This window comes from Microcebus murinus, chromosome 9 (genome assembly GCF_040939455.1).
Source record: "Microcebus murinus isolate Inina chromosome 9, M.murinus_Inina_mat1.0, whole genome shotgun sequence".
Classification (NCBI taxonomy): domain Eukaryota; kingdom Metazoa; phylum Chordata; class Mammalia; order Primates; family Cheirogaleidae; genus Microcebus; species Microcebus murinus.
The window spans coordinates 27,286,011-27,305,741 of NC_134112.1; the positions used below are offsets into that span (position 1 = coordinate 27,286,011).

General features: G+C 34.2%; 1 protein-coding gene and 1 non-coding gene across 6 annotated transcripts in view; both read right to left on the bottom strand.

Annotated features, from left to right (window-relative positions):
- Positions 1-19,731, bottom strand: part of PALS2 (protein associated with LIN7 2, MAGUK p55 family member) — a 114,268-nt gene that overhangs the window by 8,044 nt on the left and 86,493 nt on the right. For all 5 annotated transcript variants that reach the window (XM_076006364.1, XM_020289884.2, XM_076006367.1 and 2 more), the window contains exons 9-11: positions 17,987-18,148; positions 4,325-4,527; positions 2,906-3,034 (exon numbers count right to left, since the gene is read on the bottom strand). In XM_076006364.1, the coding sequence (XP_075862479.1) occupies positions 2,906-3,034; positions 4,325-4,527; positions 17,987-18,148 (494 nt within the window). The remainder of the gene's footprint in view (positions 1-2,905; positions 3,035-4,324; positions 4,528-17,986; positions 18,149-19,731) is intronic.
- LOC142873134 (U6 spliceosomal RNA) lies at positions 5,530-5,636 on the bottom strand. Its single transcript, XR_012921182.1, has one exon. It is a non-coding gene; the product is annotated as a U6 spliceosomal RNA (small nuclear RNA).

Here is a 19,731-nt window from a genome sequence, read left to right on the forward strand (position 1 = left end):
AACAGCAATGCAGGGAATAAAAGAAATGACCCTGGTGCATTTAAGATACTGAAAAAAGACCAGAATCTATGGAGGGTTGGGAGGTGGGTAGGTCACAGAGGACCCATATGCGATGGAAAGCTATCAGTGGGTCCTGAGTGGGAATGTGACACAGCACGAGTGGAAACAGGATGACTGATGGCATCATCCTGGTCAGAGAAAAGGGCAGCCTGGACTGTGATAGGGGCAGAGGAGGTGGAAATAACACCACACTAGAAATTTATTTTGGTGACAAAATCATCATAATTAGTTTTTCACATCATCAGGATGTGAAAAGAAAGGAAAATGAACAAATCAAGGCTAGTCTTTGGGTTTCTGGATTGAGTAAATGGGAGGCTGTAAAAGATGCAGAGTTGAGGTTTGGGGAGAACATAATTTTGGGGGGAAAACAAATTGTTCTACTTTGTATGTGGTAAGTTTCAGATGTCTGTGAGGCATCCAAGTGGAGACATAAAGCAGGCGACTGGTTATAGGAATTGGAGCTCTGAGGTCTAGGCCCACTGTATATAAATCATTAAAATAACAATGGTATGTATGTAAATGATTTTGAAATCACGGGACAGTGTAGAGAGAGAAGGGGATCCACCACTAGGTCTGAGGAACCCTAATACTTATATTAATATTTCAGTTAATACTTTCATTTAGATTGCTAAGTAAGTTTGACAACTAAAATATCTCTGATCATAGATGTATAAACAGGCCACAATTCAACTTGAAAGCAATTCTTACCTATTATAGTCATTAGCAATCTGATTTATTAAAAAAAGAAAAACCCCAAAATCCTATAACAATAATGGAATATGTTATATAGATGGAAAAGGGATAAAGACTCTCTCTATTGCTATAGAGTGGTCTTTAGGATATACTGGTAATAGAAAAATGCAGGCAGACTATTGTATATAATAAGCTACCATTTATGTAAGAAACACAGAAAGGAGGACACACATACAAACTTGTTTATATTAAAAAATAAAATAGTAGAAATGGCTACTGATTACAGCTACCTATGGGTAGGAGAGAATAGAGAGGATAGAGAAAAGCTAAATTGGTTTTTAAGATCTATGTCAGAGCTATGAAAATGTATAGAATTATCTAATAAAAAATAAATTCAAATGGAAAAAAGAGCAATACCTATAATCAAAAGCAAAATGAAACAACTTATTGGTTTAACCACACAAAAAGGAATTATTTCAGTGATTTTAAAACAAAATAATTAATACCTATTGGGATATATCCTAAGAACAATTAAACAAAAGCCTGAAACTTAAAACTTTTCAATAATCATATTGATCTCATTATTGAGAAATTATATATATATGTGTGTATGTATGTGTGTGTGTGTACTTAGTTTACATACATGTAAAATAATAAATTATCTTAATATCAGGAACCACGATTTTCAGGATAAGAGGAAAAAAGACAAATATAAAGTCAAAGAAGTAAAAATAATGTAAAATTTGAATTGGAATTATCAAACTGACCTAATGATGTATGTTTCCTAAAAAAGAAAAATATATTTCCTACCTCTAGTTACTGAAAAAGTCTAGAAACAATGTCTAACTGAGTTGAAGATACACCCTTAGTGACTATACTCTCTTTACCATTTCCCTCTAAAAGAAACCAGGACTTTTGGATAGCTGGTTTCGGGTCTGGGACATGAAATGTAGAATAACCTGGAATAGCTTGTCATATCAGAAAGCAAAAAATCATCAAAGACTATTGTAATTGTGTTAAAAAGACTCAGAAGCCAAGCTGAATAGGTTCCTACTTGCTAGCTGAAGACAGGACAATTTAAACAACAAAAAGAATAATAACTGACCTAAGTACACAGAGAGGAAATATTGCAATTGCAAGTGACTTTAAAGCACAGACACTTGACTGCATATACTTAGTAGGATATATTCTAAGGATAGAAAGAACTGTGTGGGAGCTGCATGTTCACAGTAATCATACCATTGGTGGTTGTGCTGATATACTTATTGTGTTGATATGCTGTTGACATACAAACTGTAGTGTATGTACTGTACAATAAAGCAAATGAACAATTATATTCTAATTTTAACATTCCAAGTGTTTTAAGAACTGGGATATTCAGCTTAAGAGAAAGGAATTAGACATATAAAAGCAGTTAATCCTGTAATCCTGGATTTGATTGGGTCCTGATTCAAACAAATCAACTGTAAAAAAAATTATAAATCTTAGAGAAATTCAAATATAGATGATATTAAGCTATTACTTATTAATCTTTTGTGTATTAATATTATGATCATGTTTAAAAAGTCTATCTTTTATAGATAAATATGAAAGTATGGATGACATAATATCAAAAGTTTGCTTCAAAATAATTCAAAGTGAAGGAGAAAGTGGGGGAAGGGTCTGATCGAAATAGGAATTGCCAGGTATTATTGAAGCTAGGTAATGGCACATTGGTGTTCATTTTTCCCTCTTTTCTATATTATTTTTACATTTCCATAATATGAAAAAGGAGAGAGGAAGAAAAAGAGAAAACATGGAACAGAAATTAAACACCAGAATACCTAACTCTACCAGTAATAAACCAGATGATGGACATGCTTATTAATGGTCTTGGAGCCTAGTTACCTCATTAATGAAAAGAGGAGGTTGGATTAATATGTGTATTTAATACTGGTCTATTTCATTTTACAAAAGGAAACTAAACTTTTTTTTTAAAGTAAAGTGAACATGATTTTCAAGTAAAAGTAATACTGTTCCAAATCCTAACTATATCTACTGAATTTTTATTCTATGACACCTTATGTATGTTTATTTCATAAGCATGATTAGAATTAAACACGCTCAAAAGGAAAGGAAAAATTTTAAAAGGAAAAGAATATTGCTAGCTCACCGTCAAAAGCTTGGTAGTGATTCCGGCATCCACCACAGCCTTGTGCATGGCACGTAATGTCTCTAGCTCTGGAGCAGCGATAAATACCACATAGGGCATAAACTCAGATGTCCTCAATACTTTCAGTGCCTGCATAGAAGAATAATTATAAACCAATTTATATAGAATAAGACATTGAATTATGCTATCCTTTAGTATAAACCAAAGTCTATCTGCCCTCTTCCTAAAGGTAAAGGACATAATTTAATACTTGTCCCTCCTGTCCTTCTGATTTCCTAAAGTAGTGATCCATTTATCTCGTTCTGAACTCAGTCTCACTCCTCTTTGTTCCTCTTGAACAAAGGAAAGTATAAAACTTAATGACCTAAAAATCAAGAGTGATGTAAACTCTTTCTATGTTAATTGTGGAATTCTGTTAATTAATTGGAGGGTGGTAAATAATGAATATACTTCCATACTTTGAAGTATGACACAGCAACTACAAAGAACAAAGAAAGCTCTACAGTAACTGACATGAAAAGATCTTTAATACTGTTTAATAACAATGAAAAACCCTAAAGAATCTATATAGAATTTTTCCATTTATGTAAAAGGAAACAACAAAAACAGAAAGCTCATTAATTTTATATTTGTATTTAAGGCATATAAAATGACTAGAAAAACACCAAACTATTAACAATATTTATCTCTGAGTAGAGAAGTAAGGTTGGGCTGAGTGTAGAGGGGTGGGAAATGATGGGTTAAGAGAGATGTGGAATGAGAATAAAATGAATTGTGTGTGTGTGTGTTTTAGGTGAGAAGAGGAGTGACTTAAATTATTTATTTTTTTATTTTTTGGGACAGGGTCTTGCTCTGTTGCCCAAGTGGGATGCAGTGGCATCATCATAGTTCACTGCAACCTCAAACTCTTGGGCTCAAGTGATCCTCCTGCTTCAGCCTCCTGAGTAGCGAGGACTACAAGCCCATACCACTATTTCTATTTTTTGTAGAGACAGTATCTTGTTATGTTGCCCAGGCTAGTCATGAACTGCTGGCCTCTAGAGATCCTTCCATCTCAGCCTCTCAAAATGCTAGGATTATGGGCATGAACCACTGCTGGGCAATTTTTTATTCTCTATGTTGCAGCCTTGTTTGAGTTTTATTAATAAATTTGACATTTCTAAACATACTTGAGCAGGTAATACATACTAAACTTCTACTGCAGACCTACTCACAGTTTCTGTAGCCTCTGTTGGTTAACTGATCAGAGATTTATTTAGCTATGGATGCATAAGAAGGCTGTGTATCATTAAAGGGACTAGAGAGAAAGAGCCACCTTATTACCCTGACAAAACAAACATACACCCCCTCCCTAAAAAAAAAAAAAACTCCACAGGAAATAAAATGTACGAAAATGGCTTTGGATTCTACGTAGCTTACTTGTGGGTTGACGTCCAAAATGCAAGTTCGTCCAGTTTGGACAACTTCTAGGATAGAATCAATCTTGGTTCCATAGAGATTTCCTTCATATTCCCCATGTTCCAAATACTTTCCAGCTTTGATATCTGCTTCCATCTCAGAGCGTGACACAAATTTATATGCCTGGCCATCTTTTTCATCTTCCCTCGGTTTCCGTGAAGTAACTAAATAAAATAATGTCAAGAATTTGTACAAAGAGATTGTAGGGTGTAAAGATTAGACTAAAATACACAGGTAGCTTAACAGTTTTGCATGTAATGCAGGGGTCAGTTAATCATAGTCTATGGCCAAATCTGACTTGCTTCCTATTTTTGTAAATAAAGTTTTACTGGACCACAATCATGCTCATTCACTTATGTATCATCCATGTTTATTTTATTTAAAAAGGATTACTAGTTGTGACAGAGACTGTATGGCCTCCAAAGACTAAAATGTTTTTCATGTAGCCCTGGAATAGAAAAGATTTGCTGACTTCTGATTTAGAGGAATGTTTTATGAGGCAGATCCAACATAAAATTTGTATCAAAAATGTGCTTTTTAAAGTCATTTTGTAATTCAAAATATATTTACCTACAAGCAGAGACTTCAATTAAGTTCTTAATTATGGTGAGTCTTAAGTGTTAGGTATGTTACCTGTGAATATCTTTTCCAATTGACCAGCACACTTTCCTTAAAGAATCTATTATAACCTTCCTTTCCACTTTAACATTTCCTAATTGAGTGCTCAAAAGGTGAGCAAAGTTCACCTATTCTTACTTGGTAATATCAATCTTCTGAAGTATAGTTTTATCCACAAATTATCCTTTATCTTGTCTCAACCCCAAACCTTTCTTTTAGTTTCCTGTTTATTGATCTCCCAAACGTTAAATGTCCTGATTTTACACTTCAGTGGTGGAGCCAGCCACCTCATTGTTATGGTCTATTAACCTCCTCTACCCTGACCTGACATGTTATTTCTGAGAGAATGAGAGTGAATAGCCCAAGTCAAAATTTAGACGTAGGGGAACTTTTTGTTTGATATTTTAGAGTTTTGAATACTTTCAGAGCCATACAACTCTTTTGCAAATTGGTCTGTGCTAATAATGATTATCATCTTTCAAACTGTTGCAGAAGTATACTTTCTGACAACTTTGTTAACAACTTTGAAGATGAGAAATAATTTTTTTAAAAATATGGAATGCTTCATGAATTTGTGTATCATCCTTGGGCAGAGGCCATGCTAATCTTCTCTGTATCATTCCAATTTTAGCACATGTGCTACTGAAACAAGTACAAGAAAAGTAATTTTTGTGTGTGTTATTTCAAGCTTAGCCTTAATCTGAGCTTGGCTGGATAAGCTATGAAAAGTACCTATTCCACTAAGTACTTATAAATGTAGAATATGTGACCAAATCATTAAGTACATAAAATTAAAATGAGAAAGTAATCTAAATAAAAAGTTGACCGTGTTTTGACTATTCCTAGAATAAGCATGAGATGTGAAGAAAACTTTTATAAGAACAAATGAACTTCACTCAAAAATAAGGGTCTATCTAATTCATAAATAAGGTCATTGTGCACAACAGGACTCTCTTTCTCTCCTGCTGTTTTCTGGCTTAACTTTGAAGGGGGTCATTCCAAACCCCTGTGAAAAGCATTTATAAAGTAAGCTCAATAATCTTTAAGATGCTATGATGGCTTTTCATATACAAAACTGTGTGATCTCTAAGGTTTCTGAATTAGTCCCCAAAGGTGTATGATAAAACTTCTAAGGCAACTTTAAACTCCCCACATGAATGCAAAATAAAAGTTGGCTCAATCTGTGGACATAATTCTAAAGAGTACTGCTTTCTAGTGAAGCCCTACAATGAAACCATATATGGAAATGTGCTGCTTAAAATAAATATGCATATACACACGTATTATCCCTATCTCTACCTCCCAATACGTTGAGGGAATCTTAATTCTCAGCTAAATGTTCTTTACAAGTGAATTTTAACTACAATCTAATTCTCTATTGAATACTCTAAAAAAATTAAAAAATAAAAATCCATACTGCAACATACTTAAACTTCTTTCTATTCTTAGAATAGAGAAGTTAGAACAGAATGGCTTGACTATAGCCAATTTTTTAAGGTTATATACTGAGCAACTAAATAATGTGATTTTCTTAGAAATGAATTTTTGTGACTGATAGGCAAAATTCTAAATATTAGCAGTTCTTCAAGTAATGAGGATACAATCAACAAAGTAATACTTCATTTGTTATCTAAGCTCAAGAGTCAATGTTATTCTCTTCTTCAGATGGCTAAAAATATAAAAAAAGTTTTTTAGAAGGGTTAATGTTAAAGAGAAAATAGGATTCACAAGGTAGTTTATCCCCCTGGAATAGCAAAGTTTTTCTTTTTTATTTTAGAATAATTTTATAATATATGAAGAAAATTAAATCAACCCAATACAATGCCAGCATTTACCTCACTTCCTATACCACCTGACAATTTGTAGCACAATACTGTGTATGAGAAATTAGGCAAACTTGTCACATTTAATCAGTGTTTCTTTTCTGTGCTGATTCTGAGACTTTAAGAAAAGCTAGATGCTATATAAATATGAATGACTTAAAGAAAATTAAAACACACATTATATAAAGAAGTGAGAGTTGACTTGATGTATGGATATACATAAATCCTTCCATATAAAAATTCAGACTTCAATCTTTACTAAAAATAAAGGTCAGTTCAAAGGTAAAATAGAACATCTTTCTGGACATTAATTTGGCACTAGAAAATCAAGAAGTTGAAATTTTTATGTCTACCTTTTGATCTAATAATTTTACATTTGATATTCATGTATTTACACTTTACCATCACTTTGTCTGTAACAAAAATACCCCTCCTACAATAGCAGTAATGGTTAAATTAAGTGTAGCATACTTATATATTGAAATATTAAGAAACTATTAATAGATTAAGATTTTTTAGTGTTTTTACTGTGCTAAAATATACATAACATAAAACTTACCATTTTAAACATTTTTAAGTGATAATTCAGTGGCATTAAGTACATTCACATTTTTGAATAACCATCAGTTATTCTTTTCATGATCCCAACTGAAACTCTGCACTCATTAAACAACTCCCCATTAAGCTCTCCCCCATCTCCTGGTAACCACTACTCTACTTTTTCTCTACAAATTTGATATATTCTAGGTATCCCATATAAGTGGAATCACACAATATTTCTCTTTTTGCATCTAATTTCACTCAGCATGTCTTCAAGGTTCATTCATGTATCAGACTTGAATGTATGTTGTATCATACATGTATGATGTATCAGACTTGAATATATGACTATGAATGTAATGTTGTACTATGTATCAGACTTTCATTCTTTTTAAGGTTGAATAATATTCCAGTACTCATCACATTTTGTTTACCTATGTGTCCATCTATGGACATTTGGGTTGTTTCTACGTTTTGACTATTATAAACAATTCTGCTATGAATGCTAGTTTATAAATATCTGTTTGAATCCTAGATTTCAATTCTTTGGGGTATATACCTAGGAACTGCTGGATCACATGATAATTCTATGCTTAATTTTTTAAGGATACATTATATTGTTTTCTACACTGGGTACATCATTTTACATTCCTACCAGTAATGCATAAAGGTTCCCACATATTTCCACACTTCACCAACACTTATGACTTTTTATTTTTTCTAAAATATAATAGCCATGCTAATGGGTATGAAGTGGTGTATCCTTGTGGTTTTGATTTGCATTCCCCTAATGGTTACTGATATTGAGCATATTTTCATGCGTTTATTGGCTATTTTTATACTTTTTTTGAAGAAATGTCTACTTGCCCATTTTTAATTTTTTTATTGAGTTGTAAGATTAATGTTTACAAAGATGCTTTAATGACTAGTGAGAAAAAAGCTCATGATGTTCATTTGTTTATCAAATATTTTTTGGGTATATACTATGTGTCAAACCCTATTCTAGGTGCTGGGTCTACAGAAGTGCAAAAGACAGACAAGTTCTCTGTTCTTATGAGACATATGCCTTAACATGGAGATAAGTGAGTAATCAAATAACAAATAAGAATTTAAGTGCTAAAACACAACCACTAAGCAATGGAGAAGCTCCTGTAAGTTGAATGGCCTGTGAAGGCCTCTGAAAAAATAAGACTTGAATAAAATGTAAAATTCAAAAGCATGTGAAAATCTGGGAGGCAGAGTGTTCTAGGCAGATGGACTACAAGAACAAAAAAGGCATGAATAATAAGCTTGAGAAGTTTGAAGAAAAGAAAGATTAGTGTGTTAAGCCAGGGAAAAAAGTATAGAAATTTTATATGAACAATACAACTGTAATTGTGCAATGACAAATTCTGTAATTAGAAGTTATTAAACTGTTCTGAAGGTACTCTGCACAGAAAGGTGGTAGGAGTGGTAGAGAATGAAACAAAAAGAGAACATAAAATATGGGATAGGAGCTGGAGGTGAGATCACAAGGGGACAGCTAGAGATTGTAATACCCTTGGGCCAAGGAATTGCAGAGTACAGAAGTCTCCATGGAGTCTCCAAACAACCTGCAAATAGGCCTCATTGAAGAGACAGTATTTGGACATTCGGGACATAAAGGACTTTAACAGGCAAGATTTCACATGACAGTACTTTATCTCTTTTCCTTTAATGCCTCATTATTCCTGTTCTCTCTTGAGAAATAGCAGAGCAGGATGTAAAGGGAAGGTAATAAACTATACCCTACTCTTCACAATGCAGGTCCTGAACTATGGATAAGGAAATCAGCTGTGAGGAAGGGAAAAACTGTAAATTGAATGCAAGACTAAAGTTTTAAGGGGACTAGTCTTTCTAAAAAAAATACAGTCAGCCCTCCTTTATCTATGGGTTCCGTACCTGTGGCTTCAACTAGTCGTTGGTTAAAAATATTCAGAAAAAAGATTGTGTCTTTACTGAACATATATAGATTTTTCTTATTGTCATTATTCCCTGAACAATACAGTGTAACAATTTATATATACATTGTACTAGGAATTACAAGTAATCTAGAGATGATTTAAAGTATATGGGAGCTGTGGTCCCCAACCTTTCCGTCACCAGGGACCGTTTTCATGTAAGACAATTTTTCCATGGACTGGGGGGGGAGTGGTTTCAGGATGATTCAAGTGCATTACGTTTATTGTATACTTTATTACTATTACATAGTGATATACAATGAAATAATTATACAACTCACCATAATGCAGAATCTAATGATGCTGCTGATCTGATAGGAGGCAGTGATGTGAGTGATGGGACTCCTCATTGCTTGCATCACCGCCTGAACACCATCCCCAGATGGGACTGTCCAGCTGCAGGAAAACAAGCTCAGGGATCCCACTGATTCTACATTATGGTGAGCTGTATGATTATTTCGTTATATATTACAATGTAATAGTAATAAAAATAACGTACTCAATAAATGTAATGTGCATGAATCATCCCAAAACCATTCCTTATGCCAGTCTGTGGAAAAACTGTCTTCCATGAAAATGGTCCATGGTACCAGAAAGGTTGGGGACCGCTGCTATACTACAACCATTTTATATCAGGGACGTAAGTATGCATGGATTTTGGTATCCATGAGAGGTCCTGGAACAAATCTTCCACAGATAAGAGGGATGACTGTACTTGAAAATGAGTCTTATTTGACAAAATGACTGTTCTTATAACTGAAAATGATTAGAAAGTTATAAAATCTTCCAGGGGAGTGATGAAAAAAAAAGTGAGGGGGGAGAAAGAAGATCTGACAGAGCATGTGTGAAGTCAGCAGCTGGATAAAAATAGAGCTCTTTCTAGTATGTACACCAAAGAGCTCAACAATTCAGTAAGCCAGTTAGTTACTAACTGGCAGGAATAACTTAGTCAAGGGACACTGAGAAATGAAGTTTATCTGTGTGATCTCACAAAGTGAGAAGAGATTTTGGAGGACTGATAGCTGTTTCCTCAAATTTAGAAAAAGATGATATATTAATAAATTATTGATAAATGTTAAAATTGTGTGAAAGTTTGTTGAGGAGGTTGTTGAAAATATTTATACACTTTCAAAGTATCTTTAAATAGATTACTTAATTACAAATGGAAATTACCTTTTATAGTGGAGAAATCTAGCAAATTTCTAAATCTAAATCAATAAAATTAAAGGATAAAACATGATTTATATCTTTCCAATAATGCATTACCTGAACCTAATCATGAGGAAACAATCAGGCAAATCCATACTGATGGACATTTATTCACCTTACTAGTAATTACATTAAATGAACAAAAGAAGACTCTAATTAAAAGGCAGAGATTGGCAGAATGAACTAAAAAAAAAAAAAAAAAAAGATCCAACTATATTCTGTCTACAAAAGACACTTTTGATTCAAAGACACAAATAGGCTGAAAGTAAAAGGATGGAAAAGAGACACCATGCAAACAGTAACCCAAAGAGACCTAGAGTGACTATACTCATATCAGACAAAATAAACTGTAAGACAAAAGCATGTTATTAGAGACAAAGAATATTTTATAATGACGAAAGGGTTAACCTGTCAAAAAGATAAAACAATTATCTATATCTATATCCACACACACACACACACACACACACCCCTAATAATAAAGGCCCAAAATACATGAAGTAAAACCTGACAGAATGGAAGGGAGAAATAGACAAGGCAACAATAATATCTAGAGACTTCAATACACCATTTTCAATAACAGATAGAACAGACATGACAGTAAGAAAACAGAAGATTTGAACAATATTGCAAACCAACTAGACCTAAAAGACATCTAAAGAACACTTTGCTCAACACCACCAAAGTATACATTCTTTCTGACAGACTATACCTGAAGCCATAAAACAACTCTCAGTGTATTAAAATGAGGAAAATCATTGTTTTGACTACAATGGAACAAAATCATTAATTAATAACAGAAGAAATTTTAGAAATTCAAAAATTTGTGGAAATTAAACAATATACTCCCAAATAACCAATGGGTCAAATAAGAAATCACAAGTGAAATTAGAAAACGCTTTGAGATGGAGATGGTGCAGATGGAGAGTGAACAAGTTACTGATGGAACACTTCCAGAGTGCTAGTTGTTGGGCAGCATGTTTATCACCTCCAAGAAGTATTATGGTTAAACTAAACCCATTCTAAGGAAAGAGTCTGTGGCCAGCTTTAAGCCCTCAGACATTTGTCTTAAGAGCTACTAATGGGAAAAAGAAGATCGGCACTGTGGTGAGCTCCAAAGAAGTGAACAAGGTCAGATGGCTTATTCAAACCTATTAAGAGCTCACAAGAATGGGCTGAAGAAGGGGGACAAGAAGAACACGAATAAGAAGCACAGTGAAGGGCACTGAATTTCTTGCTTTCACAAACTAACCACTGGATTGCTATTTTTACTTTGATTTTTACTTTTGGCCACAAAGATAGGCTCTAGTTCCCCCACAGTAACTGTTTTCATGTGAGATTGGGGTCATTTTGGAGGGTAACAGGGTGGTTGTGGTAAGAAGCAAGTTTATTTTAGATCTGGTTAATTGGTCTGTGTCACATGGTTGTATATATCTGGATGTATGTATGTACATGTTTGTATGTTTGTTTATTGACTGATTGATTGATTGAGTGACAGACATAGCCTAAGTCACAGAAGCCTGTGGATTATAGTTTAAAAGTTTCGGTAGCCATCTACAGAGCAATGTATTAATAAACCTATATATAAAAAAAAGAAAGAAAGGAAGGAAGTTTGAGATGAATTAAAACCTACCCAAAAGAACAAAACACACTCTATAAAAAAGACACCTGCACTCAAATGTTTATAGCAGCACAATTCACAATTGCAAAGATGTGGAAACAACCAAAGTGCCCATCAATACATGAGTGGATCAATAAAATGTGGTATATATACACCATGGAGTACTATTCAGCTATAAGAAACAATGGTGATATAGCACCTCTTGTATTTTCCTGGATAGAGCTGGAATCCATTCTACTAAGTAAAGTATCCCAAGAATGGAAAAATAAGCACCACATGTACTCAACAGCAAATTGGTTTCACTGATCAACACCTAAGTGGACATATAGGAATAACATTTATTGGGTGTTGCACAGGTGGGGGAGGAGGAGAGGATGGGTATATAAATACATAATGAGTGCGATGTGCACCATCTAGGGGATGGACATGCTTGAAGCTCTGACTCGAGGGGAGGGGAGGGGCAATATATGTAACCTTAACATTTGTACCACCATAATATACTGGAAAAAAAAAAACAGAAACAGCATACCAGAAATTTCAGGATACAATTAAAGCAGTGTTTAGAGGGAAATTTACAGCTCTAAATGCCTCTGTTGAAAAAGATCTCAAATCAATAAGCTAACCTTTCACCTAAAGAAACTGGAAAAAGAGCAAACTAAACCCAAATCATAAGTAGGAAGAAGAAAATAATAAAGATTATAGCAAAAATTAATAAACTAGAGAATAGAAAAAATATAGAAAAATCAACAAAAGCAAAAGTTGGTTGTTTGGAAAAAAAATCAACAAAATAAGAATTTAAGTAGACTAAGAAAAAGAAGACTCAAATTTCTAAAATCAGAAATGAGAGAATGTTACTATGAACCCTGCAGAAATACTGAAACTGATCAAAAAGAAATAGAAAATCTGAGCAGACTTGGAACAAGAGACCAAATTAGTAATCAGAACTTCCATAAAGAAAATGTACAAATCCTTACAAAATACAAGCAAAATGCATCTAGAAGCATATAGAAAGGATTGTATATGATGACCAAATGGAATTTGCCACAGGAATACAAAGTTGGTTCAATACATAAAAATCAATGTGATGTATCATATCAAAAGAATAAAAAACAAAAATCACATGACCATCTCAATAGATAAAGAAAAAGCAACTGACAACAACCAGTATCCTTTCTTGATATAAAGTCAATAAAGCAGGAATAGAAAGGAACTTTTCCAACTGATAAAAGGCGTCTATGAAAAACCCACAGCTAACATCATATTGAATGATCAAAGATTAAATACTTTCTCCTAAAGATCTTAAACAAGACAAGGATGTCCACCTTTTCCACTTCTATTCCACATTGCACTGCAGGTTTTAGTTGGAGCAATTAGATAAGAAAAAGATATAAACAGCACCCAGATTGGAAAGGATCTCTATTTGCAGATGACATGATTTTGTATATAGAAAATCTTGAAGAATTCACACACACACACAAAATCATTAGGACTAATGAGGTCAGCAAGATTAAAAGACAAGGCTATAATAACATACAAAAATCAGTTGTATTTTGATACACTAGCAAGGAACAACACAAAAAGGAAATTAAGAAAATAATACTTTTGCTATATTTTGTTAAAATATTTTGGAATAAATCTGACAAAAGCAGCATAAGATTTGTACACTGAAAACTACAAATATCATTAAAATAAAGACATAAATAAATGGAAAGACATCATGCACATGGACTGGAAGAATATTGTTAAGATGGCAATACTTTCCAAGTTGATCGACAGATTCAATACAAGCCCTCTCAAAATTCCAGATGTCTTTTCTGCAGAAACGGAAAGCTTCTTTTATAATTTTTTTTTTTTTTTTTTTTTTTTTTGAGACAGAGTCTCACTTTGTTGCCCAGGCTAGAGTGAGTGCCGTGGCGTCAGCCTGGCTCACAGCAACCTCAATCTCCGGGGCTCAGCGATCCTACTGCCTCAGCCTCCCGAGTAGCTGGGACTACAGGCATGTGCCACCATGCCCGGCTAATTTTTTGTATATATATTTTTAGTTGGTCAATTAATTTATTTCTATTTTTGGTAGAGACGGGGTCTCGCTCAGGCTGGTTTCGAACTCCTGACCTTGAGCAATCCGCCCGCCTCGGCCTCCCAAAGTGCTAGGATTACAGGCGTGAGCCACCGCGCCCGGCCTCTATAATTTATATAGAAACACCAGGGACCCAGAAAAGTCAAAACAATCTTGAAAAAGAAAAACAAATTTGGGAGATTCATAATTCCTAATTTTGAAACTTATTACAAATATACAGTAATCAAGGCAATGCGGGACTGACATAAGGATAAACATGTCAGTTAATGCAACAGAATTGGGAGTCCATAAATGAATCTTCACATTTACAGTGAATCGATTTTCAAGAAAGGTGGCAAGACAATTCACTGGAGGAAAGAAATAGTCTTTTTAACAAACTGTGCTGAGACAACTGGATATCTGCAAGCAAAGGAATGAAGTCGGAACCCCTTCCTCACATTCCACACAAAATTAATGCAAAATTGATCAATAATCTAAAAGTAAGAGCTAGTATTATAAAACTCTTAGAGGAAAATACAGAAGGAAAGTTTTGTGGTCTTGGGTTAGGCAAATCTTTGACATATCATATTTGATATGAGATATCAAAGGCATGAGCAATAAAAAAGATAAATAATACCGGACTTCACCGAAATGAAAAATTTTTATATATCAAAGGACACTATCAAAAACATGGAAAGTCACCAAAGAATGAGAGAAAATATTTGCAAATCATAAATCTAATAAGGAACTTATACCCAGAACATAACATGAACTCCTACAACTCAAGAAAAAACCTAGTTAGAAAATGGGCAATTGATCTGAATAGATATTTCTCCAAAGAAAATATATAAATGGCCAATATATACATGAAATGTTGTCCAACACTATCAGCCGTTAGGGAAATGCAAATCAGAATCACAAGAAAATACAACTTTATACTCACTAGGATTACTATAATCAAAAAACTGGATGACAGACATTCGTAAGGATGTCGAGAAATTGGAAATTTCATACCCTGCTTGGATTGTAAAAAGGGTACACATAGCTAATGTGGGAAACAGTGTGGCAGTTCCTCAAAATGTTAAACATAGAGTCACCATATGACTCACAAGTGCCATTCCTAGTTATATGCCCAAGAGAAATATTAATAAAGCACATGTCCATACACATAATTATTAATGGCAGCACTATTCATGATGGCTAAAAAACATAACAATCCAAATGTCCATCAACTAATGAACAGATAAATAAAATGCAGTACAGCCATAAAATAGAGTATCATTTAGCAATGAAAAGAAACTAAGTACTGATACATGCTACAACATGATGAGACTTGAAGCCATCACATTAAGGAGCCAGTCACAGAATACCACATATTGTATAACTCCATTATAGGAAGTGTCTGGAATAAGCAAATTTATTGTAACAGAAAGGTTAGTGATTGCTAGTGGCTGTAGGGGGAGATGGGCTTGGTGGGAAATGGGTACAGGATTTCTTTTGGGGGTGAAAAAGAAATTTTACAATCCAGAATTTGTATTCTCAGTTAAGCAATCAATCAAATATAGAGCATAAAATATACATCTTAAATATAAAGATGCAGAAATTACATTCCATACACCATTTTTTGTGAAGTTACAGAAGGATGTGCCCCAGCAAAACAAGGCGACAAACCAAGAAAGAAAAAGAATGGGATCTAGGGACAACAGTTTCAACCCAGGATAACAACAAACTACTAACACTGGAACTACCCCAGTGTTAACAGCTGGGCAGCTAGAATAGAGAACAGGTAAACTTCACTGAAGCAGGAAGACTGAGGGTTCTGGGACAGAGGGCTCCTAGAAAAAAACATGACATAAGAGATGAGTGAGTCTTTGGTTTAAAAAACAGTAACAAAAAAATTATATACACATAACACATAAGATCAGGTAAAGAGTGGAAGGAAGAAAAGAACTCCAGCTATTGCTGGTTGAGGGGAGGATGGAGGGTATTCAATAAAGTAAAATTGAGTTAACTGAAAATAGAGCTATCTTTAGGTTGGGAGGACAGTAAAAAGTTAACAGATAAGGACTAAATTGGATAAAGCAGGAAATAGCAGAAAGAGACATTATTAAGAAATATGGAACACTACCAAAAGAAATAGCAGAAAGAATGAAAAGCAACTGTTTCTGGTAAGTGAGCCAGAGGTGGAGTAGAAGAGAAGGGGTTATTTTTTTCCATTATAAGGTCTTTAAGAATTACTTGCTTAAAATACTGTGCACATATTAATTTGATAAAAATAAAAAATAAACTTTTCTCTATTTCACAATGGCAGCTTTAAAATACTTTGATTACAGTGAAGGTTTTATTCTGTTAACCACTTAACTAGGATTTGTCTGAATTAGGGATTTACAGTGCCTATAATGAAATCCAAAGCCTTACACTGTAGGGATTATAAGTAGCAATGACTAGGTTACACCCCCAACCCTTAAGAATTTGAGCAGTAAGAGTGTTCGCTGAGAATTAAACCTCAAAACATACTGGATAAAACTAGATGAATTCTAAAATTCATTTAAGAGATGGGGTGGCCTGGGACTAAGATTTGACTCAAAACAGTTTAAAGGCATTAATGTACCTCCAGGAATACTGTGTTATAAGGGGGTTTGGTTATAAACAGAAGCACAGGAAAGGGAGTTATAAAAGCAACATTAGCTTGTCTCCTGTTTTGTTCAGGGAGACAGCATGTGAATTCCCACATTTAAAGGCTCATGCATCTCTAAAACAAAGACAAATATATATTAGTCATTACAATAAGTCAGTGATATCCAATTCCTTGATCTAATTCCATTCTCATCAAGCATACTTCTGACATTTGCCTTTTCATGTAAATATGCAAAATAGAGAAAGAATGCAAAGATCATAAAATGAGTGTTTGGATCACTTAACGGTTATACTTCCTCATCAGTATTATTTTACTTTATACATCAGTCTTTGTGACCTTAATTAACACTGCTTGTGGTGGAAGATTAATTCTTGATATGCTATCAAAAATCAGGCTTGGAGGGGCATGGTGGTTCAAGCCTATAATCCCAGCACTTTGGGAGGCCGAGATGGAAGGATCGATCACTTGAAGCCGGGAGTTGGAGATCAGCCTGAACACACAGGAAGACCCCTGTCTCTACAAAAATAGAAAAATTAGCCTGGTGTGGTGGCACATGCCTATAGTCTCAGTTACTCTGGAGGCTGAGGCAGACGGATGATCACTTTGAGCCCAGGAGTTTTGAGGTGGCGGTGAGTAATGATGATGCCACTGCACTCTAGCTTGGGCAACAGAGCAAGACTCAGTCTCAAAAACAAAACAAAAAATCTGGCTTATGATCTTGTAGGACTGAGAGCTATAAGCCAGATCACAAAAATTCACAAAGATACTGCCACACTGCATGTGTGTGAGCTTTCCCCTTTACACAGAAATGGGTGAAACATTCAACTTTTCAGACAGATATCAGTTGTGCAAGAAAATACTAAATTAGTGCCAATTTTGTCACAATGCTTAACTCTAACATTTCTGGACTGAATAGTTTGGAGAAGCAATTGCCACCAGACAGCAGGTCAACAGTGCCAAAGCACTATTTCAAGACAACCATAGAACTGCTGAGTTTTTCAGTATTTCTACTTGTTCATTTTCACTGGCATAATCAAAATTTGGAATAACAATAATTAGTAATAATAACTCTCTTCCTCCTCCATATGCCAATACTTTTCCCTGCCAATTAAATAGCAAAGAAAACACAGAAAACTTACATGGCACTGTAGTTCCAAATCTAGTGGGATTCAATACTATGAACCTGTTTTTCAAGCTTCTTCGGCCCACACCTTGAGCTCCTATCAGTACTAGTGTTTTTCTTTGGAATGGAGGCATTTTGGCTACCTCCTCATATATCTGGATCTCATGACGATCAAATTCTAAATGTAAAAGGAAATGGGAAAACATGTATTCAGTTATCTTTTACATACATGAAAAAAACTCTGCTATTTTGTCTAGTAATGGCTTAGTTGTCTTGATAGTTAAATATCACTTCAGTTGTACCCACTTAGCACAGACTTGTTACAAATTTGGTAAAGTACAATAAATTATTTTGTATCTTGATTTAAACATCTCCTTCCATTCATTTGCCCTTAAAAAATTTTGTCTAACCAAGCTAAAATAATTCCTTTGTTTTATCCTTATTAGAGAGGTTTCATTGAAACCTCTTTATTATGAATTTGTCAGTAGAAATAATTCCTTTAATATAAATAAAACTATAGATAATTTTATATATTAATAAAAAGTATGTATCAAATACGGGGGACAGGAGTACAACTTCTGTGGCCGCTTAAGTAAGTTCCATAGAATAAGTATGCCTGTCCAATGACATAAATGAAAAAATACTGTGTGGCAAATCTGCAATTATCAGTTTGATTAATAAAATGAATATGACAACATATTCACATTTAAATATTAAGATTCTGAAATTTGTGTATAAAATAAAATTTTGGATACAAACTATTTTCAGTAGTGACAAATCCCAAAATTATAATCTTAATCAATGGGAAAACTACAAATTTTCTATTTTGTAAAAAAGCCTTGAGGACATATATTTAATGAATAATAAGGCCAAAGTAGATCTGAAGTATTATATTACCTATAACAATTCCTGTAACTCAATCTGTAGTAATAACATTTCTTTCCTACGTTATTACCTTAACAGCGACCCTTTCTTTGCACAACCTTCTCATGGTAGATTAAACCAATATTAAAAGAGAAAAAGCCTATTTCTCCCTTCTGTATTATTTCCTTTATAGTGTGCTAGTTTATTAGCAGTACAGAGGTAGCTCTGAAGTCAAGAAAGTATTTTAAAAATTTCCGATTCGTTTGATTAAGCCTCCAGAACCTTCTGATTCAAAGAGCTGCATTTCACTCCTACCATTCTCTGTAACTGGGAAGAATACAATAGTTTCCATTCCTTTCCTCCCCTACCTCCTTTTTATTTATTTATTTTTATAGGGAAGGGGTACCCAATCTAGGCCTGAGGTTTTAAAATTTTTTTAAAAACTTTTCAGCTTTATTGAGGTATAATTGACAAATAGGAATTATGTATATTTAAGGTGTTCAGCTTGATGTTTTAATACATGTATATACTGTGAATGATCACAATCAAGCTAATTAACATATCCATCACCTCACATAATTATCATTTCTTTCTTTTTAGAAATACTTTTTAAAATTTTTTTCCCTGTTTTTGACAGTCTTGCTCTGTCACCCAGGCTAGAGTGCAGTGGCTCACTTTCAACCTCAAACTTCCGGGCTCACGTGATCCTCTTGCCTCAGCCTCCCAAGTAGCTGGACCTACAGGCCCATGTGCCACCATGCCTGGCTAAGTTTTTCTATTTTTAGTAGAGGGTCTTGCTGTTGCTCAGGCTGGTGTTGAACTCCTGAGCTGAAGCCATTGTCCAGCCTCAGTCTCCCAGAGTGCTAGGATTATAGATGTGAGCCATTGCAGCCAGTC